The 26,164-nt window shown below is 41.7% G+C and overlaps 1 protein-coding gene across 3 annotated transcripts in view; it reads left to right on the top strand.

The window, feature by feature from the left end:
• Positions 1–26,164, top strand: part of diaph3 (diaphanous-related formin 3) — a 323,559-nt gene that overhangs the window by 223,371 nt on the left and 74,024 nt on the right. For all 3 annotated transcript variants that reach the window (XM_058400944.1, XM_058400942.1, XM_058400943.1), the window contains 2 exons: positions 2,931–3,094; positions 18,493–18,628. In XM_058400944.1, coding sequence (XP_058256927.1) covers positions 2,931–3,094; positions 18,493–18,628 — 300 coding nt within the window. The remainder of the gene's footprint in view (positions 1–2,930; positions 3,095–18,492; positions 18,629–26,164) is intronic.

The raw sequence follows: 26,164 nt of genomic DNA, 5'->3' as shown, positions 1-26,164 counted from the left end.
ATGCATGACACTTGTATGTACATTACATTAGGTATTATTATTAAGCACGCACACAGACACACACACACATTATATATATATATATTACACACTATATTGCCAAAAGTATTCGCTCACCCATCCAAATAATCAGAATCAGGTGTTCCAATCACTTCCATGGCCACAGGTGTATAAAATCAAGCACCTAGGCATGCAGACTGTTTTTACAAACATTTGTGGAAGAATGGGTCGCTCTCAGGAGCTCAGTGAATTCCAGCGTGGAACTGTGATAGGATGCCACCTGTGCAACAAATCCAGTCATGAAATTTCCTCGCTCCTAAATATTCCACAGTCAACTGTCAGCTGTATTATAAGAACGTGGAAGTGTTTGGGAACGACAGCAACTCAGCCACCAAGTGGTAGGCCACATAAACTGACGGAGCGGGGTCAGCGGATGCTGAGGCGCATAGTGCGAAGAGGTCACCAACTTTCTGCAGAGTCAATCGCTACAGACCTCCAAACTTCATGTGGCCTTCAGATTAGCTCAAGAACAGTGCGCAGAGAGCTTCATGGAATGGGTTTCCATGGCCGAGCAGCTGCATCCAAGCCATACATCACCAAGTGCAATGCAAAGCGTCGGATGCAGTGGTGTAAAGCACGCCGCCACTGGACTCTAGAGCAGTGGAGACGCGTTCTCTGGAGTGACGAATCGCGCTTCTCCATCTGGCAATCTGATGGACGAGTCTTGGTTTGGCGGTTGCCAGGAGAACGGTACTTGTCTGACTGCATTGTGCCAAGTGTAAAGTTTGGTGGAGGGGGGATTATGGTGTGGGGTTGTTTTTCAGGAGCTGGGCTTGGCCCCTTAGTTCCAGTGAAAGGAACTCTGAATGCTTCAGCATACCAAGACATTTTGGACAATTCCATGCTCCCAACTTTGTGGGAACAGTTTGGAGCTGGCCCCTTCCTCTTCCAACATGACTGTGCACAAAGCAAGGTCCATAAAGACTTGGATGAGTGAGTCTGGTGTGGATGAACTTGACTGGCCTGCACAGAGTCCTGACCTCAACCCGATAGAACACCTTTGGGATGAATTAGAGCGGAGACTGAGAGCCAGGCCTTCTCGTCCAACATCAGTGTGTGACCTCACAAATGTGCTTCTGGAAGAATGGTCAAAAATTCCCATAAACACACTCCTAAACCTTGTGGACAGCCTTCCCAGAAGAGTTGAAGCTGTTATAGCTGCAAAGGGTGGACCGACGTCATATTGAACCCTATGGATTAGGAATGGGATGTCACTTAAGTTCATATGCTAGTCAAGGCAGGTGAGAGGATACTTTTGGCAATATAGTGTGTGTATATATATATATATATATATATATATATATATATATATATATATATATATATATATATATATATATATACATACATACACACACACACACACAGACATTTTTTATTTTTGCATTTGTACAAATCAAAGAAGGGGAAGAGATGCAACAGTTTGCCAATATTTCAGATAACTCCAGGCAGGAACGATTTGAAATGCAAAGCTCGAGCAGGCTAATTTGAAGTAAGTTTAATAACACTGATGCCTGATGTATGGAATACTAAAGGGGATTCATATTCATATTCATTTGTTTATGTCTGCATGTCACCACATGTGCCTCTTTGATCTGTCTTCATGCTACACATGGCGTCACAAAGGGGTTTAGTTAGAAATCTACATTTTAGCCTCTGACATTTCCGATTCCCTTGAATCAGACGCAGATTTTTTTTTTTTCCCCCTCTGTCTTTTCTGTTTTATCTTTCTCTCTCTCTCAATCCCCCCACCCCAACCCCTCTTCCCGCAGCTGGTCATTGATTTCTCTCTGTCTGTACCTTTATGTGGACAGCTCCCTATTCGTTCTCTATTGTGAGAGGAAAACTTTGATCTACTTCAAAGATTTTCACCCACCTCTCCCCCCAAGTCAGTTTTGTGTTTTCATCCCACTATTTTTCAGTTAATAAAGTGGTGTGTGTGTGTGTGTGTGTGTGTGTGTGCGTGTGTGTGTGTGTGTGCACGCACATATGCAAGATCAATTGCCTTTTCGAACGTGTCTGATGGCGTTTACTAACCGCTGTAAGTGAATGCAGAGCAGCGAAATGCAGTGAGCCTAAAAGGAACATCGCGAACCCACACTGCTAGCAACGTGCCGAGTAAAGCTTTACAGGGGGTGTCATTTACATTTACCCGAGATGATATGTTGTTTTAAACGTTCACGCTATCTCTACCGTAACACAATACACATCTGCATGAGGAGTTATTAACACTGAATTCCGTTCAACTCGGCTGTTTGTGTGAGTTATGTGTGCACGTGCATATCCGCAATGACATTTTAATGTGGGTCCAGTTGCTTCATGCAAGAGCTAATAGCGGCGACTAGAGAGCTTCTGGTACATGAGACGCAAAAGATGAATTTCTAAGATCTCTCAAATAAATACAAGATGAAAGAATTGGATGACAGGTGTGCCGCTGCAGGAAACCCGTCCACCGTGTGGTCGTATAAAACGTGCCTGACGTGTTTTATTCATCTTACACCACCATGATATCAATGATTTTATTTATTTTCTTATTTTCCTATTAATAATGACACCTTGTACTTTTCCTCTATTTATACTTGTTTCATTTCGTGAACACCAAACTGAAGCACTTAGCAGTTAGCTGACATCAGTACACCACCACCATGCTCTCTGTATTCTTGAAATAAAGAAATTATTAATAAATAAATTAAATATAGAAGAGTTGTTTTTAATGTCAGAGCTGCTGTTTTAGAAAATGAATCAGAATTCATTCAGCTGCACTGTGGTGTAAATTACTGTTAATGTATTCATATTCTTTGTTACACACAGACGCACACACACACACACACACGCACTTTTTGTCTACTCCTTAACTACAAAGCCTCACAGCTTCTCCACTCAGGCGAAGGAACAGTACCAGAAACTGGTCATCATGCACAGCAACATGAACACGCTGTTCCACAACATGTTGGAGTACTTCGCCATCGACCCCAAGAAGACCTCCGTGGACGAGCTCTTCACAGACCTGAGCAACTTCAGAGCCATGTTTGTGGTAAGCGGTTTAGCTCCATGTTTGTGGTTGCGTGTAACGATGAAGATGAGGATGAGATGATCTTTCTATTTAAATTTCCACGGTTCTCGCTTTGCTTAGCGTGCAGCGTTTAATGCACATAGCTAACTTCAATCCTTCCAGTTGAGCTGCAACTCAAATCGAACACACCTAAAACGGATCAGTAGTTAATTAAGAGGATTAGGGCAAGTTTGATCACTGGCTTTACAGTGTCTGCTTTACATGCTGCCTCATAATGAATTAATAATCTGAACCAATGTTCAGTCAGAATAAAATGACCCAAATCATGCTAGCGTAAAATGATTGAGAGCAATCTGGATGAAATTTTAATTGGATAACGATTAAGCGGACAGTCTAATTGTACAATGTGTGGACACCCGAGTCCCAATCCCTGGACATTAATATTGACTTGTTTCCTCTTCGTTTTTATACTTGTGTCTATTCTTGGAGCGTGACTGTGGATTTATACTTGCTAGGTGTCTATACTAGAGAGAATCTCAGAGAAGGGAGACGTTCAATACATGACGTTTTACGATTGCAACATCAATGGCTGTGTCATGGCTCTGAAAACCAACTAGACAACATAAACTCGTTTGTTAGTTGAACAGAGTTAGTTAGCTAGATTAACATACAGGCAACTCCTCAGTAAGAATGTGACCTTCGCCTCATGCTGTAGATTAAATGCAAACGACGTATTTTTGTTAAAGCAATATAAATTCAACAGTTCTATGCAGTACAGAGGAAAATGAAATATTCCCAAATAAAAACATAAAAAAACTGATGAGGTAATAGGTATAGAGTATGACTTGCATTTATGCAAAGTGTGCTGTGTAAAAAGTCCACTTGATATAGTGGGTGTCTCACAGACTAGTCCAGAAAAAGTCCAAGCTCTAGGTATTGTCCTGGTCAAGGGGAAGAAGCTCCTTCTCATTCTATCTAAAATACGTCTTGTGTGTGATTCTTGGTCAGCTCGCCAACTTCACTCATAGTCTCGTTAGCTAGATGTATGCGTGTGTCTAGCCAGGTCGGAGCAGTGAAGAGATTAGTCATTAATCGAGGTGGGTTCGGGGAGAAAGCAGATTTTTAAACAGTTTAATACCGTGAACATCGGGTTTGCTCAATGTTTTGTAATCTCTATATGTTATTTATATTTCTATATATTACACCTCATCCAGGCAGAGTCATGGTCGTGCCATATTCTTCAAATCCTTTAATAATAGTGGGGTATTTTTTGTTTGTTTTTTTAACCCTGACCGAGACTTCTCTAGAACTTCCTCTTGGATTGGTTTTGATGGATTAGTTTTCATGATGCTGTTGGTTTAGGTTCGTCCTCACCCTCAGGGGGTGAATGCTTATGCAAGGCAGTGTAGATGTCAATCTAAATATGTGCAGTCATCTAAAAGTGATGAAAGTTTTACCTCTTACTACATCACACTTGTGTTTTCTTTTTAACCAAGTGGAAAATGAGACCCTCTTTACTCTCCATAATAGCAAATCTCCAAAACTGACCTACAACCAAGCCATCAGCCCTCGTGTGTGTTGTGTGTGAGAGTGAGTATATGTATGTGTGTTTTGCGGTTTAAACTCGGTGTGTATTCGGCAGCGCGGGCCTGGGGGGCAGAGATAAAGCTAGATAATTAGCAACCCGACAGCGCTCTTCAGCGCCAAGCTAACGGCTCAACACATGACCCGCCAAAATGGATTTCATGCTCCTGTGCCTTTTGTCTTCCTCGCGCTACGAATGAGACGGCGCGAGCGTGCGCGTGCAGCCGCTCGGGTTTGCGCATGCTCTTAGGTTCCGTCTCTGACTGTTACAGTGTAGTAATCTGAAGAAGGAGGCAGGCAGGCTGTCTGCTTTATGAAATGCCATTTGAAATGCAAAGTCATTTTCCACTTGGCTGCGGAGATGATGAGAAGAATCTCATTGCCTTTATTATTTTAAATGATTCCGTGATAGAAATTCGGGGATTTGGTGAACAGACCCTAGACGGGTCTTCCATCAAGCGCACGACAGCACGTTCCCGCGGTGCATCTCTTATAGCGCTCTTTGTGAAAGCAGTCGTCGACTGTTCTGTCATGACATCCGTGTCGTACGATGACGAGTTTGTCACATCGGGCTCAAGAGTCTTCACACGCCAACTGAAAGCGGCTTTACACTCTGCCGTTTCAGCAGTCTTTTAAGATCTTTGCTTGTCACACTATATGAGGTGGTGATAGCCAAATAAATTATTTAACAGCTCGTGCTAGAAAGCATGCTCCCAATGTCGGATTGTGTATTATGTGAAGATTTTTTAATGAGCTGAGATTAAAGAGATTGCACTCGAGGTCATGTATAAGTCCTCAATCAGCACGATCTAGACCCGTTCCTCAGAGTGAGGATTGTTGTTTTTTCTCCTGTCCATCATGTGTCTGTTACGTTTCAGAAATGCGAGTGTCATGTGATCTTACATCGTCCTGTTAGCGGTCAGAATTTTCTCAATCTTCAGTCATCGGCCGTCGTTGGGCTCAGTGACGCCGAGTCAGCTGCCGTTACTGGCTGCGTTACATTAGGGGACTCCATTTCTGGTGGAATGGTGTCCTGTGAAGGGGATGAGAAATGTTCTCTCAGCGCTTGCTATCAGTGGAGTTTCTGCATAATCAAGATCATGATGCTGTTGCTGCTTTCTTGTGGATTGCAGCCTCTGAGTGCAGCTTGTCTCTTTGGCTTAGCTTCAGCAGTCTGTCATTTGGGAGGAGGCTGTATAGAAGGTCATCACACTGGGTTAAAAACACACACACACACACACAGTCCTTTTTCAGGCCAGTGATCATCTAACCCTCAATAGCTGCTTGTTTAAATCAATGCCGAAGGAGTGACAGGGGAGCAACAGCCAGGCAAACACTACAACTACACACTCACTCTCCCATACACACACACACATACATGTTCAGTCATTCTTTCAGTGGCACATACACTCCATTTATTTTATTCTCCTACAGTCTCTTGGCCTCTTACTCCTGAATGACCATCACTGCACTCCTATTTTCACTCTCCTTCCCCCTATATATCTGCTGTCCATTTAAAAGAAAGAGAGACTAGAAGAAGGAGAAGACTCTGTCTTTATTTGCACTTTACACACCATAACTTATAGGGAAATTCTTTTCCTAACACATACCAATTTTGTTAGGGCTTTTCATGCTGTAATTAAACCCGGGCTATAGTCAATCTTACCCCCTCTTTTTACCCTGGGTAGAGGAACGTTTCACACGTGTAATCTAAAAGAGGAGTTAGTAAAGCTTTTTGTTTCACCATGCTCTGCTGAAGAGTTAGCAGCGGTTTTGCAGATTCTGATGCCAAGCATGTACGGTGTGAAACGATGCGGTGTTGCACTGTTACTGCTCGAGGCTCTACAGTATCAGAAACCGAACACCTCGTGTCTCATATCACATGAAAATCAGGACGAGGCAACACTTAACCAAAACAGCTCGGTAGATAGAGTCAGGCAGAAAGACACTGAACATCGTGGAAGTGCTCTGCGTAGCAAGGCGGTAAATACCGACACTGAAAAATTAGCCGGAATTTTAATGTCAACAAACGGCTGCTAAACTACACAACAAATGTAAAAAGGCCAAAAAAGATTGGAAAGCTGTGAAAGATAACGGTGCCTGCTCGAATGCAGAACCTGAACTTTTTTCCTCGCTGATAAGAAAGCGCGAGACAAGCCGTTATTTAAAGCGGCCGTGCGCTGTATTTATCCAATCACGGTTGCTGACACCACACACATGATAGTCTCCAACTATCAATAAAATACACTTTTTCTCTTCTTTTTTTTTTAAGAAAATTCAGTTTAGCCATTTATACATTTTCTATTTTACTCATGCAACGTTTCCTTATCTGCTCAGCACTTGTATGATATTGAGAGAGGCATGTGCACACCTATCCAGCCGTTTGATTGCCCCAGGGGGTTGGCTTCTGACACTGAAGCTGATTGAAGAATAGAGCGATTGAAAGTCTCTGATGTAACTCTAACACTTAAAAACAACACACCGTGCCCTCTGAGCCGAGACCACACATCTTCAACGTCTTCAAACAGATTCAAAACGTCCTGAAATCATGAACCCGTTGCCTTAATGGGACAGTGCGGGCAATTATTTTCCCTAAATACTTTTAAAATTGATACTGACGTTTTTAATTTCGCAATTCCTCCTAGGTTTTTATAAAAGAACAGATGGCCTTTTATGAGTACTGTCTCACACAAACGAGTCTTTCCTCCTGCCTGTGATAAATAAACACTGATTAATATTGCATTGTAATACACTATATAGCCAAAGGTATGTGAACATCTGACCATCACTGCCGTAATGTGGTGCACAAAGTCTGACGTATTCTCTGCTCTTCTCTTCTGGGAAGGTTTTCCACTAGTGTGGGTGCGGGGATTTTGTGTTCATTCAGCTACAACAGCATTAGTGAGATCAGACACTGATGATGTGAAAGTGAAGAGGTCTGGGGTTCAGTTCACCCCAAGGGTGTTGAGTGGGGTTGAGTCGGAGTCAGGGCTCAGTGCAGGACACTCGAGTTCTTCCACTCCAACCTTACCACGCCATGTCTTCATAGAGCTTCAAGCTTTGTGCACAGGGGTGTTGTGTCCACATGCCTAGTGTATATGAGTTTATACAGTAGGACTATTTCTAAATTAATAGTGGGGCACTTCTTGCGCATAATTATTAATCTATAATGCATCAAGTACTGCCTGGATATCATATAAGCGGTGAGGAGATTAATAAATGTGCAGGAGTGAAATAAATGATTGAACATGCTGGAAAGTGAGATGCTGAAAAAAGAAAAAGTTCTTCTACGATGAATGAAGTAGCTATTTAGGTAGTTTCATGTATTTTATCGACCAGTTGAGACGCCAGAGAAGAATAAACACTTCATTATCAGCGTTTAGTTGAATGCTGAAGCACAGATTTTTGACTCATCAGTAAAACTATTAACGACTTTAGTTTGAGGAGTCCATAAGTCAGTGTAACCTCTGCTAAGTCTTTAGGCCGGCTGAACTCTTGAGAATAACTGAGTTCCTGTAAGGATAGGTGGAGAGGAGAGGAGTGGAACCTTAACGTACCGACCCACTTCATTCAGCCTTCTTATAATTAGCCTGCATGTGATGTGGAACGGGGGAGAAAGTGAGAGAGCTCCATAAATAGAGCGATGAAATGAACCACAGATGTGAAGGTGCTCCTCTTTGCTGCTCTAGGCCATGTTACACCTCAAGCTCTGATTATTCTCATTACCTGGTTAGAGAAGGGTAGATCTGGCCATACTTGTGCACATTCTCTCTCTCTCACTCACTCACACACACATGCACACACACTCATAAATAGATTACCAGCTCCTATTCTTTTTTCATGATTTATTCTCATTATATCACATTGTCCACAGCATTAGAGAGAATGAAAAAAATAGCATTTTTGTATTAATTAGGAAACCGTGAAGAGCTGCATTACCCGTAGAATGGATCTCACTTTTTAAATTGGATCAAAGCGTGTGAATGAAATGGGGCTTTCAAGGGACATAATAATAGCTGTTTGATTTCACACCTCCCCAGAAGCTCCAGGAAGTGCTGCGAATTCATTACTGCATGTACATCAGTGTCACCTACGCAGCGGATTGTAGAGTAGAACTGACCAGAAAATTACGAGGCCAAAGATCTAACTCTCCTCTCAAAGCTTCATCAGTACACCACCATGTGCTGCGCTGCCCTTTCCACGGCTTCCGCTCAGAGCTGTTGATCCCACAAGAGGCAGAGAGAGAGAGAAGTCATCCTTTGTTAAAGCAGGAGTGCAATTTTTTTTTTTTTTTCCCTATTGCAACAGACAGTCATCAACTAAAAGCAATGTTGCATTTCTAACACACATTTGTGACTATCTGCAATATGACTACTGGAATTATTGATTGGCATGGAGTATGTCGGGTTCAGGCTTGCCTAACCTCACTAATGACTTCTACCATTTGCATGTTGTTCAATCAGCTGCAAGTCTGCACCGGCCTTAGCGTTCGCAGCTGGAGACATGCTAATGTCTGGTATGCCCTTGCTCGTTCCATGTAGTGCTTGAGCTCTGAACCTGTGTGTGTGTGGAGGGTAGCACGCATTTACACGTGTCCTTAAGCTGTGTGAGCGTGTGTGTACGAGAGATTGCCCTCTCTGTGCCCTGTGTTCATACAGCAGGACTCCAGAGGAGACGTGAATCCAAATGATGCCGGCTAAATAATAAATACGCAATCAGGGAGAGGATGAACAGAGGAAATGTAAGATCAAATTGTGACACTTAATTTGATTGTAAAGAGATCATTAACTTATCAGCCCTTTTGCCACAAGCCAAAATGGCATCTTTAATTTCACACAACTGTCTGTCTGTAGCCATCTGTCATTAATGTGCCCTTTTCTTCACGTCGCTGTTGAGTGAATAAAGAGGCTGCTTTCAGTTCAGCCACTTTTGCTCCCTCTGTGCTGTCTAATAGCTATTAGCTCATGTTAAAGAGCACTTTTTTGGACCTCTCACCCTCAGACTAACGGCATTGACTGAGCATATTGAGTGGGTATTGTCTTTAACTGGCTGTTTGGATAATGTGAATGGAGACCTGCTGAGCTGCAGTTGACCACCTGCTATCGAGTCTTTCCCTCTCTCTTGGCCTGCACCATTACACAGATTTTTATCTCTTTCACATTGACAACATTTGTGTAGCACCCATACCGCAAGTTCTGTGGCATTTCGCATGAATGTAGGAATCGGATTTGTCCTTTTGGCTCGCTTTGTGTTTGGAATTGACTTTACATTCGGACAGCCGGCGTTGAGAATATCTGTTATTTGTTAGGGGATTCTGGTCTTTCGGGTGTTAATATTCTACGTTGCTAGCAAATCTTTACAGTAGTGGACGTATATTGATGGTGCCGGTATTGAATTTGAAAGTAGGAGAACATCGTTTGACATTGGTAGTGTTCTTTAATGTAAACAAAAGAAGTGCTCTTGTGCCTGAAGCAAAGCAATTACAGTTTGTGAAATTAGTTTCACTCAGTCTGTCTGCAGCGTTTCATACCGCAGCTCATCCTGTCAGACTGCATTTGACTTGAGCGGTGGGAGAAACCACGTGGCCTTCGGTGCTGGCACGCTCGCCATAATTAAGTTCAAGCAGCGGCTGGAAGAAAGGAGGCTGCTGTTTTTAATGAGGAAGGAGCGAAGTGAGGAGAGCAAAACCACAGTGTTTTGTCCTAATTCAATATCCCGCATTGCCTCTTTTTCCCTGGACTCTCCCTTAACATGTTTACTGCTTGGTTAGGTAGATAAGAAACCATGGATTTCATCTACACTACCAGGGCTAATAGGGTTGGGCCACATATAACACACAGCTGTGCTTTAGAGAGCAGTGTTTGTACTGTAGCTTGTAGTGGTTGGAAACAAAGTGCAGCTGTAATATCCGTATTAAGGCAAGTCTTATGAAAGACCCAAATCTCAGGTGCCAGTTTGTTAAAGTCATAGCAGTGTGTACCAGTCCTACACCGGCATTTCCTTTGCATGTATCTCAAGCAGAGTTTTAAGCATAGCTCTACATTTATAACCTAAACTGCTTTTCGGGGGAAAACAAATCCATATTTTGAAGAATGAAAGTTTACAACAGAAACAAATCCTTACTTTATTATCAACATTCATCCACATCTGTCTCTGTCTCATCACCTGAGATATAATCACTCACACCATTAAAATATCATCTCCACATCTTCACTCCACTGATTTCTGTTCATGCCAGCATCTGCCGTCTGGTCTGAAATGTGCTAAACATTTGTGAAAATTTGGACTGAAATCCTCAGAAAAATCTGAAAACTGAAACCTTTTTTTTTTTTTTTTAAAAAAGCTATTGAAGAAGCTATTTGTTTTCAATGTTTGGTTCATTTGGAAGCTCTGCTAAGGCTGCGCTTGTTTCCTGACAGCAACATTTAACTGCTTATAGTAACATTTTTCACTCCAATAACTCAGCTGCAGACTTCAGTGTGACTGGAAGGGGTAAAATATACATACTAAGGGCTAATCAGACCCTCCAGGATTATGCTGAGGTGGTGTTGTCATGATGTCACATGACATATCTTGGCCCAAATCTGAGAAACTAATTTTGAACAATTGCAAGCTGCTCTGAATAGTGTTCATTTCTGCGATCCCGGAGAAGACCGCTTTAACATGCCCGAACAGGGTCAAGGTTAATTCATCCTTGCTGTTAAGTATGCATACGCAAGATGGTGGTTGCATATATCACTTGTGCATGTGAAGCATCTGGGTGCTACAATACCTAATGTAAATGCTGGAAATAATGTAGTACCACGTGACACTGTCTGTAACTGGCTAATCAAATTAAGATTACATCTCTGGTTGTATAATTACAAATTACTCTAGAGTGTTACTGAGTAGTAATGCTAAGGGTTTTGCTATTACAGTTAGTGTCTGAAATTTTTCAATCCTCTGAAACCTCTTAAAGCCCGCTGTGAGTGCCGGTCTTCTGGTTCTTCTAGATTAGTAAATGGGTGATTCTCACGAAATCTTGGTTTTAAAAATTTCAAACATGAAAATTTGGCTTCTCTATTGACATTATATTGGCTTCTCTACAGACATTAAGAACAAAGTCTGGAGTGTTTGTGAACATTAAGTTTAAAACTTTTACTTACCATTTAACACCTTAAGTCCTAAAAAATCTCATTACCGCAACACTGTGAAAACATTAACACTGATAGAAAAGCAAATAGATTTTCACGGTTTTAAAAATGGATTATTAATAGTCAAGAACAGTTACTTGAAGTTCTAAAATAATATTTATTTTTAATTTAACAGTTTTTTAAAATTCTGACTGATTTCTCTCGTTACCGCAACACCGTCCACAATTTACAACCATTTTTTAAAATATGACAAACCTGAGAGAACATCATTTTAAGATTCTGCACATGCATTTAAAATCAGAGTACTATATCTCTATTAATTCAATTAACATCTAATAAACATGAGTTTCGGTAATGATATATAGGTTTCGGTAATGAGGTTAATTATTTCGGTAATGATATTAAGTATAGTAGTCTGAGATTTGTACTGAGACTTGTATACTAGTCTGAGATAATGCAGAAAGAAACAGATAATATTTGCACAATCATGCATTCAAGCTCAAAACAGTTTTATTGTCCAGTGCTTCAAAAATACAAAGGCCAAAAATAAAAATAAAAATTAAGAAAAACATTAAAAGAGGAATAAACAGGACAACATTTTAACGTTTACCTTAAAAACATGAAGCATTTTACCACGGCACTGAAAAATAACTGTCTTTTTTGTCTTTTCATGTTGCTTCTTAGTCAGCTCTTCAGTTTTCTTCATTTTACCAGTTTGTTTTTGTTTTTGATTCCTGGAAGCGGAAAGAAAGCATTACATTAAATTAGTCTCATAACATGGGGGAAAAACATTTTATGTGTACATCATCATGTAGACTTGATGCTTACTCTGTGTGTGTGTGTGTACTCTCATGTACATTTCCTAACACTGTAGGGTGTTTTTTGCTAATTCCACCTGCTGTAACATCTCCAAACCTAACCTCTCTCTCTCTCCCTCTTCTGTACTCCTCCAGCAGTTCTGGGTTTCTGTAGAATTTTTCCCCGAACTTTGTCACCCTGGCCTTTGCTAAAGTTTTTTTTTTTTCTCACTTGCTGATTGTCTACAATGAAACAAATCATAAAGCAAAATATCAACATTTAGGAAATTTGAAATTAATATTAAATTCATAAGAGACATTTAAAGTTCTCTTTACCACAGCTGGCCTTAAATGGTTGCGGTGTATGAGAATGGTGTTGCGGAGGAGGAGGTGCCTCAGGATGTTTTGCTAACTATAGAGAAACCATGATGGCTTTACTAATTTTTTCTCAATGCATATAATTAGACCTTAATAAAGTACATTTTCATAAAGAAATTGTAACTCTAAAAATTTTCAAAATGTAGAAAACTCCCTGTTTCCGTAATGAGAATCAAAAAGTCGTGTTAACATTCTGACAATAGAATATTTAACATTTAACTGGAGAGATATAAAAAGATGATCTTACCTGCTCACCATCTTGAAGTAACTGTCCCATGTACTCCATCACTTATAATCAAACTTTATTTACGTTCTGTCTGTGTGTTTAAACAGTCCTCAAAAAGTGTTGCGGAGGATGAGAACATCAGGCATGGACACATCATTTTCCTACTTTTTTCCATTATTATTATACATGAATATTCAGTAAAAAAAAAATTTCTGTCATCTAGAATAATCTAGTAGAACATCCATTTATTTTTTTTCTAAATTTTTTCATGTTAATTTGTTTAAATTAAATCATAACACACATTCCGACACAGCCGGACGCGTTGCGGTAATGAGAATTTCAGCAGAAAATGCAGTAAAATAGAAAAATAATTCATTCTCATGTTGAAATTACACATTGTGCAAGATAGAGAACAGTATTGTCTTTATTCTGATGCTTTTTTATATTACTAAATTACACATTTTATATTTAAAATCGTTAGTGCCGTGGTGTTTCAGTGGTTTCGTGAGAATCACCCAAATATTGAGCAATCTCTGTATGACAGCAGTTTTAAATAGAATCTGAGCTCGTCAGTCTGTTTAACATCACTGTGTATGAATTGACTAAACATTCGGCTCTGCTGGATGCCAGATGTACATAAGATGCACAAGTACGTGAACAATACTTCTCCAATAACCGCTGTGTGAAAGTGTGTACCTGTGACAAAGTATATTTGTACCTTAAACTGCTGTAACGTAACTGGATGGGGTTAAATTACTATAAAGTGGTTGGTAGTGCTTGGGAATAAAACTGTAAAGTGAGTGGGGCTAATATGCTGTGGTGGCTCAAGTGGTTAAGGCTTTGACCGGAAGATCGGGGGTTCAAGCCCCAGCACCGCCAAGTTACCATTTTTGGGCTCTTGAGCAAGGCCCTTAACCCTCTCTGCTCCAGGGGCGCTGTATCATGGCTGACCCTGCGCTCTGACCCCGCGCTCTGACCCCAAACTCCAAGGCTGAGATATGCGAAGAAACAATTTCACTGTGCTGTAATGTATATGTGACAAATAATGGCTACTTCTAAAGTGAGTGGGCGGGGCTAATACGCTGTAAAGTGAGTGGGCGGGGCTAATACACTGTAAAGTGAGTGGGTGGGGCTAATATGCTGTAAAGTGAGTGGGCAGGGCTAATACTTTGTAAATAAGTGTGGCTAATGCACTGTAAAGTGAACAGGTGGGGCTAATGTACTGTAAAGTGAATGGGTGGAGCTAATGCACTATAAAGTGAATAGGTGGGGCTAATATACTGTAAAGTGAATGGGTGGAGCTAATGCACTATAAAGTGAATAGGTGGGGCTAATATACTGTAAAGTGAATGGGTGGAGCTAATGCACTATAAAGTGAATAGGTGGGGCTACTATACTGTAAAGTGAATGGGTGGAGCTAATGCACTATAAAGTGAATAGGTGGGGCTAATATACTGTAAAGTGAATGGGTGGAGCTAATGCACTATAAAGTGAATAGGTGGGGCTAATATACTGTAAAGGGAATGGGTGAAGCTTATGCACTGTAATGTGAATGGGTGGGGCTAATATACTATAAAGTAAGTGGGTGAGGCTAATGCACTATAATGTGAATGGGTGGGGCTAATGCACTGTGAAGTGAATGGGTGGAGCTGATCTGTGATAAATGATTGGATTAATGACTAAATTCATTGTTTTTAGCTTAGTTAAACAGAAAAACAGACTTGCCAAGTCTGAAACCTGACAAGGAGAAACTGGAAATTGTTTACAATCTAATTTAGACTCTTTAATTTAAGAGAACTGATGAAAACGCGTTTTCATGGCAGATGCATGGCAGATGCACAATGTATGTGTGTATGAGCACAATACACTCTGTCTCACCTGCCAGCTAATTAATAGCAGTTTGAACTCACTAAGTGATGCTAAACGTATCTTGAAAGCTACGTTTGTTTTTTATCTTTGAAGAGCGCTTGTGCATTTTCATTACAGACTTTCTCTAAAAAGGCAGAGAAGCAAAATAGCCCACAGGCAAGCACTTCTGAAAATCATCCCTGTGTCAGTGCCAGTAGCTGCTGGGCTCGGCTTTACAGAGGCTCGAGTGAACGTGGAATAGAGTGGAATTGTATGTGCACTTCAGAGTTGCACTCAGTCAACTACGAAGGCTCGTCTGTGTTTGTGGCTGACAAGCGCTTATGAGTGGGAAGAGAGACAGACGGTGGATAGCCCTGCTCAACAGATTATTTTATCTAAAACACACCAAACACTGGTCCCTGTCACATCTGATTAATGTGTGAGGGAAATGTGTAAATACTGTGTCAAACATTTGAGTAACTTTTAACACGTAGAATTATTATGCCGGTGAACCAGCGACAGCGTCATGGAAACCCAAGGCTCGCTGATGCATGTGTAGTACAAATTGCTGTAGAAGCTTATACTGGCTGTGGTATCAACACACAGTGCATCACAGCTTGCTGCGTATGGGGCCGCATAGCTGACTCTTGTCCACCACTGAAAACTCATACAGTGGACACGTGACCATCAGAACTGGACCACAGAGCAATGGAAGAAGGTGGCCTAGTGTGATGAATCACATATATGTGGGCGGCCATGTGCATGTTATGTCGCTTACCTGTGGAAGAGATGGCACATGGACATGGTGATGCCCTCAGCAATGTTCTGCTTGGGTTCTGGCATTCATGCAGATGTTACTTTGGCTCCTCCCACCTACCTAGTGTAGACCAAGTACACCTCTTCATGGTTCCAGTGTTCCCTAATAGCATTGTCCTCTTTTAGACACACTGCAAAAATTGTTCAGGAATGGTTTGAGGAAAACATCGAAGAGTTCAAGGTGTTGACTTGCCTCCAAGTTCACCAGATCTCAGTCCGATCGAGCGTGTGCGGGATGTGCTAGACAAACGAGTCCGATCCATCGAGGCTCGACATAAGAACTTAAAGGATTTAAAGGATCTGCTGCTAACGTCTTGGTATACATATGTTCTCAAAAATTATCCCTTGATTTGTAAACAGGGCCTGAGATGAAGCTTAAAGCTGTACTCCTTGGGAGTGTTGGCAGATATTACATATTACTGCAGACAGTTGCTGTGCCATTTACACCTGTTCTCTGACTTATGTGATGATTATCACCTCTAGCCAGTTAATTGTCTGTATTGTTTCTAGCACCACCCACATGTTTGGGTAAACAAATTCAGCATGTTGAGGTACGATTCCCTTGGTAATAGCTTTAATGATAAAATACAGGACAAAATTCACCATTCAGTCAAGTGTACTTAAATTCTGGTTACATAGTTAGCATTATTATTAACTGACTGCAAAAATATTGGCTGAAAAAAAGAATGGCACGGATCTCATCACTTTGGTAAGGTTTACAGAAGCCTCTTGACCACTGCAGTGTAATGGCCTCTAGCCATTCCACTTTACTGATGCTTGAGGCAAGTGTGGCTATCACTGTGAGCACCACACCACTGACCATGTCGGCCAGATCAGACCCCAACTACTCTCTGCCTGCTGGATAAGAGCCACTCTGTCAAGTGTTTCTGGATTGATGAATCAGTCGGCCAACACACGTTGCTGCCATCTCCATTCCACCAGCCTAGAGCCCTGGAGGGACCTGAAAACGTGTTGATAAACGTATGAGGATCTTGATTTTGTTCAGTTTAAAGACAAAAAATAACAGTAATTGGGTTGATAAAAAAAGATTAGGACATGTTTCAGGTCAGCATATGGCTGTGTTAAAGTTATTGATGGATTTATGAAGGCATTATAAATACTGAATGCCTTTTAAATGGATTTATAAAGACCTCATAAATACTGAATGCTAACTTGTAACTTTGCAGCTGTCTCCTGATAAACACCTTGGCATCTTTTGTCCTTAAGCCTGACCCCCTTAAACAGTGTGTTTCCAGAGTGTTCATTTCTCTTCCCCCTTATATTAATATTGATGTTGTCTGTGCTTTCACACTTCAGCGCTCCCCTCGCTCTCTCGCTCTAATTCGAACGAAAATGCTCAAACAGATAGGTGAGTGCAAGGCACAGGCACAGGGCTGGAGACAGGAAAGCTGCTTTAAAGTGATTTGCAGGCATCTTTCCCAGCATCCTCTAGCTTCCTATGGATTTACTGCGATAGTGGGAGACTATGGTCATAACCGAGCTGCAGGGAATAAGCGCTGTTAACGTTTTTCAAATATGTTATATTACGTCCATACACAATGTCAATACACATATATCCTGCTTAATAAATAATAAAATAAAACTATAAGCCTGGAAGTCTGCATTTCTTTAAGCCTTGTAGTAAATATATACCTAAGAGGAGTGCACTAGAGCCTTTCACTCATGCAGTCAGCTATTAGAGAAGGATGAGCAAATGGTATTGAAGTGCATTACTGGAATAGGAGGCCTTGATAAGATGTACATTTCAAAGAGAGCGGGGAAAAGCACTGTATGTCCTCATGGAAGCAGAACGCACATCCAAAATCTTTACATCAGCTGCTGTGCAAATGCAAAAATAAAGTAATTATGGCCCTTCTTGCCCTTAAAGTAGGGCGACGGTGTCAGAGTAATCTTATGCTTTCTCAATCTTCTCGGAAGTAAATTTTGCTGTAGATTTGCCTAATGACACTCACATTATGTGCTTGTAAAGGGCTTTTATGAAGCCTACATGTGTGAAGTTGCTCAGTGTGTGTCACCTCTTGGACATTTGCAGGTCTGTTCCTAGCTCCTTTTATGTTTTTCTGCCATTTTTGCTTATTTAAGAATGAATCCATGATGGCTTCGAGAGTGGTTTAAAAGTGGGGAAGAGAGCACATGGTGGAAGGCCGGGGTCACTCTGACTGGCCTATTGATGTTTTTCACTTCTTTTTTTTTTTCCCTCTCCTTCTTCCCCTCTTGTGTTCTCACACCTGTAAAACTAGGCCTCAGGAAGAAAAGATGCTTTCTAACAAATTTCTCCAACTAATAATAGGAAAGAAAAAAGGTGTCTTTTTACGCCTCCAATTTTCTTGAAAATGTTTTAGTCACACTCTGACAACGTATGAGAGATCTCTGTCCCTTTCAAGAGTGTCTTCAGTCTTCAGTGTTTTTTCCTCTTTTATTTGTCCTCTTCCTTTATCTGATGTTCTATATATCTTTTCCTTCCCCTCTGCACTTGTCCATGATCGCGTGCTCCCTGGTGAACAAATGTTCTTTTGCTATGTGGGTTAGATTCAGGCGAGTTTGTCTATTCGTCTGTCTGATTTTCAGCATCTCAATGTCATCCCTCTCTTTATTTCCTTCTCTAACTCCCTCCAGCAAGCGATGAAGGAGAACGGGAGGAGGCGGGAGGCGGAGGAGAAGCAGAGGAGGGCAAGGGCTGCGAAAGAGAAGGCCGAGCGCGAGAAACAGGAACGACAGCACAGGAAGAAGAGGTTGCTGGAGGTCAACGCAGGTAAGGCATAAAGGTGTACAGGAGCAGCCTTGAGAGCGGATGAATATAATGTAATGGATTCTAAAGAAAGGCAGATGGAGAGCACCAGAGGCAGACAGGTTGAATTCTTATAAGTTTACATTTATTCATTTGTCAGAAGTTTATATTTAAAGGAACATATAGAAGAATTGCAGAAGCCGAGTGATGAATGTAGGAAACACATATGAAAACATGGTAATGCTGGTAAACTCTAGTGCAAGCTGGCTCAGCTTAATATGAATATTTTTGCATCTGACCCTTAGAACCACAGCAGCCTTACACTTTACGGCTAGTCCTGCTTACCTGTGGTGTTTTCTTGGGTCAGCGCTGGTTGTGACGTTTTTCCTGTTAATACTAGAGGGAACCACCCGAACTAGCTAGAATGCTAGCACAACTAAATTCCAGCGTGAAATGCTTGTGTATAAAGCACACAATCCATCCAGTGTTTTACTGTTTATTAGTGTCAAAATGAGAACACGGCGGTCTAATTAACACAGTTAAAGTACTGAAATAGAACGGCAGAAAGAGATATGAAGCTGATCTAGGTTAACAAGACTATTAAATTAACAGCCACGGCTGTGATTCTTTTCTTTCTTTTTTTTTTTTATCTTTGTTTCTCTCACATTGCCCTTAAATACAACAGGAAAAACACTTTTGCTCTATTGTTTGGGAACATTAAACAAGTCAAGCATGTAGTAGCACAGCGAGTCTGGTTCAGAGGCTGTAAATAGGACCGAATGTTAAAGCTGAAACAAGCGGATCATCGTGGACACCACAAGTGGAAGTTGGTGGAGGGGGGGAAATTGCAAAACACACTCGATTTTGTTTGTTTGTTTGTTTTAATGTTATTTATTCATTAACTCTTTGTGTGTGCTGCTTGCTTCGCCCACTTCTCATTGGTAACCACAGCTTTGAGATGTGTTGTGTTGTGTTGTATTGCGTCGCTGCCGGAAGGCGAGGTGAGAAGCCATCAAATAAATCTGGTTCTCACTCGGGAAACACCAGTGAAAAGAGTCCGTTGTATTGAACTTGATGTCCGTAGCTACAGGAATCCAGTGAAGTGCAACTTTTCATTTAGAGCTAATAATATTTCCTATATAAGAATGGAGATTTTTCTTCCTCAAAAATGTAAAAAATACTATTCAAAGTTGTGAAAACATTCACCGGTCAGTCATAACTTTAAAACCAGTGACAGGTGAAGTGAATAACATTGATTATCTCGTTACAGTGGCACCTGTCAAGTGGCGGGGGTATTATGCAGCAATCACTTATCTAAGTTGATGTGTTGGAACCAGGAAAAAAAAGGACTTTTATAAGGGCAGTGGCTAGACGACTGAGTCAGAGCTTCTCCAAAACAGCCGGACTTGTGTGGTGTTCCCGGTATGCAGTGGTTAGTAGCTAACAAAAGTGTCATGGACTCCCAAGGCTCACTGATGTGTGTGGGGAGTGAAGGCTTAGCTCATCTGCTCCGATCCCACAGTAGAGCTACTGTAGCGCAGGTTGCTGGAAAAGTTCAGCAAACAATTTCTCTCCATGGAGACCAGCCTTGCGACTTACAGGACTTCAAATCATCTGTTGCTAATGTCATAGTGCCAGTTACCACAGCACACCTTCAGAAGTCTTGTAGAGTCCATACCTTGACCTTTGTTGGCACTTAGGAAACCTACACTATATTAGGCAGGTGTTTTTTCAGTGTAAATTCTAAAAGAAGGAGTGAGTTGAGACTAAGTGCATGCCCTTGAAGAACTATGAAGATGAGACCTCACTGTCCATTAAAGACCTCTGTAGTTATCAGTCTTTTTAATGAAAATGCTGAACAATACACACACACGTTCCCTACAATATACTGTATCATTTTTTTTCTTTTCTTGAAATAGCAAGATAAGCGCTGCTTTCTATGTCTTATTACTCACGTTAATAGCAGCAGGGAAGAATATGATTGAGGATCCCTCGTGAGGTAGCTTTAAGAGAGGTAAGTCATGATGTAATCCTGACCGATGGAAATCAGTTCAGCCAAGTATTGGAGAAATTTCAGTTATTTAAAAGTCTGAGTGGCTCACACCTGGGATGTCGTGAAATTTGTTAAGAGCAAATAGCAGTCTGCTCTTGAGGAGTATTCACTCTTTTTTTTTTTCCTACACTGGAATTGCACTGCATAATGCAACACTGTGCATTTCGTCCATCAAAAAATCTGGGCACACTCTTACAGCTAAGAGTTGGAGAAAAGCCTGGACAGCTATTAATCCACTATGTAATACATGACCAGCTTTACCAAAGCAGCCATGTTTTAAGCACGAGTTAGGCTGCATGACAAGACGTCTTCCAAATCAATCACATAAACATAGCCAACATGATGTTAGGAAGTTATTTAAAGTTTATGATTTACGTAACGCCCAATTCGCTCAAAGTAAAACAATTCCCATGTCACCTTTGGTTTGGCTTGTAATACCTGCAGTAACCTAATTCATATTACTGTAATGCTCTGTGTTCCTGAAAATGTCACTGACTGCATAAATGTAAATTTACTTATGTCTGTAATATTAGTTTCTTACACACACACACACACACACTGTCCAAATGAAGACTTCTCTTTCTTCCCCAGAAAGCAGCTTCTCTTACTTATTACACATCCCAGCTATTACAGGCACACATATTCCTTTATAAAATATAAAATCACTTAATCGTACTAGCCAGAAGGGAGAGAACAGTTTCATATCAGTTTCTCCACACTAAAAGTGCTTGTAGCGTGAGTGATGCATTCATCATTAGTGACAGAGAATGACTTGGTGGTGTGTGATCCTATACAAGTATTAAGCATTGTAGACTGAACTATAATGAAAGAGGAAATCTATTCAGTATCTACACGCGCAGACACAGACGTCCGTGAAAGGCAATAAGCAGCGCTCTAAGTGACTGAGTGGAGGAGGTAATAGAATAAAAAGAAAAGGAAATGATATTTGTGCTGTGATTTGGTTAGAGAATCAGCCATGCACACTGTTAGTGAAAACAATTCCCCCATTCTCACTGCTGATCAGGCCTGTAGACCAATAACACTGCACAAGTGCATACCACTGATTATCTGATACACACCCACACACACATCACTTTCTGCTCTGCTTTGACTTGTGCGGCTCAACTTTCTCCTATGAAGCAGGTTCATTTTGTTTTGTCTGTTGCATGCAACTAGTGCAACTTCTTCTTCTTCTTCTTCATCATCATCATCATACTTCCACATGGGAAGTCCATAGAAAGCTTGGGCATCAGCTTTTACTGAAATGAGGCAATATCTCAGCAACAGCTTGATGTTTTGCTTTCAAATGTAGTACATCACCTTGAGCACAAGTGCTTATGGCCTGAACATTAAAGAGAAGGATTAATAAAGGCTTGGTCTCCACGGCTCTCTTGTAAGAATCTTTCAGCTCTGGAAAGCATAGATTTTGGTACAGAGTTTAAAAAAAACCCAAAGCAGCTATGTTTAGTATAAAATGTCAGAATCTGAATCTGTTAAGGGTTTTATTCACTCCACACACATGGATTTCTTATGATTCAGAAACACATGATGCCTGTTGTAGGTATGCTCTCTATGTCTATATATTATATATATATATATATATATATATATATATATATATATGTATATATATATATATATATGTATGTATATATCTATTTTTGTCTGTCTTGCTTTCTCTCTCTCTCTCTCTCTCTCTCCCCATGACTGTGTCTCTCTGTCTCTCTCTCTCTCACACACATATAGAAATTTTTTTGCTAACCCTTCAATACAGAGCAGTAGGAGTAATCATGCCTAATTGATAGTAATTATGGAGTAATTATGTTGCATATGGAGTGGTGTTACATCAGTACATACAGTGGACTCAGGAAGGAAAGTTCATTCTAAACGAAAACAATTGATCAGGAGAAGAATTTAATGCTAAGAATTTCTCCTCATCACTAAATGTGTGATGGATGAAGGGCAGAAATCCTCGGTAGGAATGAGTTACTGGAGCTTCACTGCTTATGCTTTTCCATCAGAATAGAATCAGAGAAGCTGACCCGATATGCACTAGCAGCCATAATAGCATTTTTAAATCAGCCGGGATATACAGGTCTTTTTAAGCTCTGAACTTAATCTGTAATGAAATCAGTCTCCCGCAGGTGGACAGTAGGGAGCGCTACTCAGAGTTATACTACAGTTCGCTCCGGTCCACTAATTTGATTGGACAAGTGGCATTCCATGAGCGCCGATATCTAATACAACAGCACTGGGACATTTCCCGTTTCTCTGATGGTTGATTGGGCCTTTTATGGGTTTTACATGAAATTCCAGTTCTAGCAATAGATTGTTACTACAGGCTGTCATTTGAGTAACAGGGATGTGCAGTATAACAGCGCACTCACTCTTGCTTAATTATGGCATCAGGACAAGTCACAGATGTTCACTCTGTCCTGTAATGTGCTTTCTGTCCTTTTTTAGTCCGAATCCAGATCTTGGACTTGGTCACTTGCATATTATTTCACACATTGCAGCCATGGCCTTGTGATATCCAGGTGTGTGTGTATGAGAGAGAGAGAGACCGAGTGTATGAGTGTGTGTGTGTCAGAGAGAGAGAGAGAGAGAGACAGAGTGTATGAGAGTGTGTGTGTGTGAGAGAGAGAGAATGAGTGTGTGTGTATGAAAGAGAGAGAGAGAGTGAGTATGAGAGAGAGAGCACAATACAGAGAGACATGGACATAGAGAGAGCAAGACAGGGAGAGAGAGATTTAAAGAGCTGGAAGGCTGACCCTGTTAAACACTAAACCTTTCGTTCTTTCTCTTTGCCACACATTCTCTGCCCTCTCTCACCTTCATCTCACTCCTGCCGCCACGTCAAGCTGTTTCAAACTCAGCGACTTCTTCCAATCTCACTATTTCTGAACCCAGTCTGCTCTCTCTGTCTGAATCTTTCCCACTTCTAGCTCCAGTCTGCTCTCTCTCTGTCTGTCTGAATCTTTCCCTCTTCTAGTTCCAGTCTGCTCTCTGTCTGTCTGAATCTTTCCCTCTTCTAGCTCCAGTCTGCTCTCTCTGTCTGAATCTTTCCCTCTTCTAGCTCCAGTCTGCTCTCTCTGTCTGAATCTTTCCCTCTTCTAGTTCCAGTCTGCTCTCTCTCTCTGTCTGAATCTTTCCTTCTTCTAGCTCCAGTCTGCTCTCTCTCTGTCTGTCTGAATCTTTCCCTCTTCTAGCTCCAGTCTGCTCTCTCTCTGTCTGTCTGAATCTTTCCCTCTTCTAGTTCCAGTCTGCTCTCTCTCTGTCTGAATCTTTCCCTCTTCTAGCTCCAGTCTGCTCTCTCTCTGTCTGTCTGAATCTTTCCCTCTTCTAGTTCCAGTCTGCTCTCTCTCTGTCTGAATCTTTCCCTCTTCTAGCTCCAGTCTGCTCTCTCTCTGTCTGTCTGAATCTTTCCCTCTTCTAGCTCCAGTCTGCTCTCTCTGTCTGAATCTTTCCCTCTTCTAGCTCCAGTCTGCTCTCTCTGTCTGAATCTTTCCCTCTTCTAGCTCCAGTCTGCTCTCTCTGTCTGAATCTTTCCCTCTTCTAGCTCCAGTCTGCTCTCTCTCTGTCTGTCTGAATCTTTCCCTCTTCTAGTTCCAGTCTGCTCTCTCTCTGTCTGTCTGAATCTTTCCCTCTTCTAGTTCCAGTCTGCTCTCTCTCTGTCTGTCTGAATCTTTCCCTCTTCTAGCTCCAGTCTGCTCTCTCTGTCTGAATCTTTCCCTCTTCTAGTTCCAGTCTGCTCTCTGTCTGTCTGAATCTTTCCCTCTTCTAGCTCCAGTCTGCTCTCTGTCTGTCTGAATCTTTCCCTCTTCTAGCTCCAGTCTGCTCTCTCTGTCTGAATCTTTCCCTCTTCTAGTTCCAGTCTGCTCTCTCTCTGTCTGTCTGAATCTTTCCCTCTTCTAGTTCCAGTCTGCTCTCTCTCTGTCTGTCTGAATCTTTCCCTCTTCTAGCTCCAGTCTGCTCTCTGTCTGTCTGAATCTTTCCCTCTTCTAGTTCCAGTCTGCTCTCTGTCTGTCTGAATCTTTCCCTCTTCTAGCTCCAGTCTGCTCTCTCTGTCTGAATCTTTCCCTCTTCTAGCTCCAGTCTGCTCTCTCTCTGTCTGTCTGAATCTTTCCCTCTTCTAGTTCCAGTCTGCTCTCTCTCTGTCTGTCTGAATCTTTCCCTCTTCTAGTTCCAGTCTGCTCTCTCTCTGTCTGTCTGAATCTTTCCCTCTTCTAGTTCCAGTCTGCTCTCTGTCTGTCTGAATCTTTCCCTCTTCTAGCTCCAGTCTGCTCTCTCTCTGTCTGTCTGAATCTTTCCCTCTTCTAGCTCCAGTCTGCTCTCTCTGTCTGAATCTTTCCCTCTTCTAGCTCCAGTCTGCTCTCTCTGTCTGAATCTTTCCCTCTTCTAGCTCCAGTCTGCTCTCTGTCTGTCTGAATCTTTCCCTCTTCTAGCTCCAGTCTGCTCTCTCTGTCTGAATCTTTCCCTCTTCTAGCTCCAGTCTGCTCTCTCTCTGTCTGTCTGAATCTTTCCCTCTTCTAGCTCCAGTCTGCTCTCTCTCTGTCTGTCTGAATCTTTCCCTCTTCTAGCTCCAGTCTGCTCTCTCTGTCTGAATCTTTCCCTCTTCTAGCTCCAGTCTGCTCTCTCTCTGTCTTTCTGAATCTTTCCCTCTTCTAGTTCCAGTCTGCTCTCTCTCTGTCTGTCTGAATCTTTCCCTCTTCTAGTTCCAGTCTGCTCTCTCTCTGTCTGTCTGAATCGTTCCCTCTTCTAGCTCCAGTCTGCTCTCTCTCTGTCTGTCTGAATCTTTCCCTCTTCTAGCTCCAGTCTGCTCTCTCTCTGTCTGTCTGAATCTTTCCCTCTTCTAGTTCCAGTCTGCTCTCTCTGTCTGTCTGAATCTTTCCCTCTTCTAGCTCCAGTCTGCTCTCTGTCTGTCTGAATCTTTCCCTCTTCTAGCTCCAGTCTGCTCTCTCTGTCTGAATCTTTCCCTCTTCTAGCTCCAGTCTGCTCTCTCTCTGTCTGAATCTTTCCCTCTTCTAGCTCCAGTCTGCTCTCTGTCTGTCTGAATCTTTCCCTCTTCTAGCTCCAGTCTGCTCTCTCTCTGTCTGTCTGAATCTTTCCCTCTTCTAGCTCCAGTCTGCTCTCTCTCTGTCTGTCTGAATCTTTCCCTCTTCTAGCTCCAGTCTGCTCTCTCTCTGTCTGTCTGAATCTTTCCCTCTTCTAGTTCCAGTCTGCTCTCTCTCTGTCTGTCTGAATCTTTCCCTCTTCTAGCTCCAGTCTGCTCTCTCTCTGTCTGTCTGAATCTTTCCTTCTTCTAGCTCCAGTCTGCTCTCTCTCTGTCTGTCTGAATCTTTCCCTCTTCTAGCTCCAGTCTGCTCTCTCTCTGTCTGTCTGAATCTTTCCCTCTTCTAGCTCCAGTCTGCTCTCTCTCTGTCTGTCTGAATCTTTCCCTCTTCTAGCTCCAGTCTGCTCTCTCTCTGTCTGTCTGAATCTTTCCTTCTTCTAGCTCCAGTCTGCTC

The sequence above is a fragment of the Hemibagrus wyckioides genome, linkage group LG10 (genome assembly GCF_019097595.1).
Source record: "Hemibagrus wyckioides isolate EC202008001 linkage group LG10, SWU_Hwy_1.0, whole genome shotgun sequence".
NCBI classification, from domain to species: domain Eukaryota; kingdom Metazoa; phylum Chordata; class Actinopteri; order Siluriformes; family Bagridae; genus Hemibagrus; species Hemibagrus wyckioides.
This window is presented reverse-complemented; position numbering and strand designations above follow the sequence as displayed.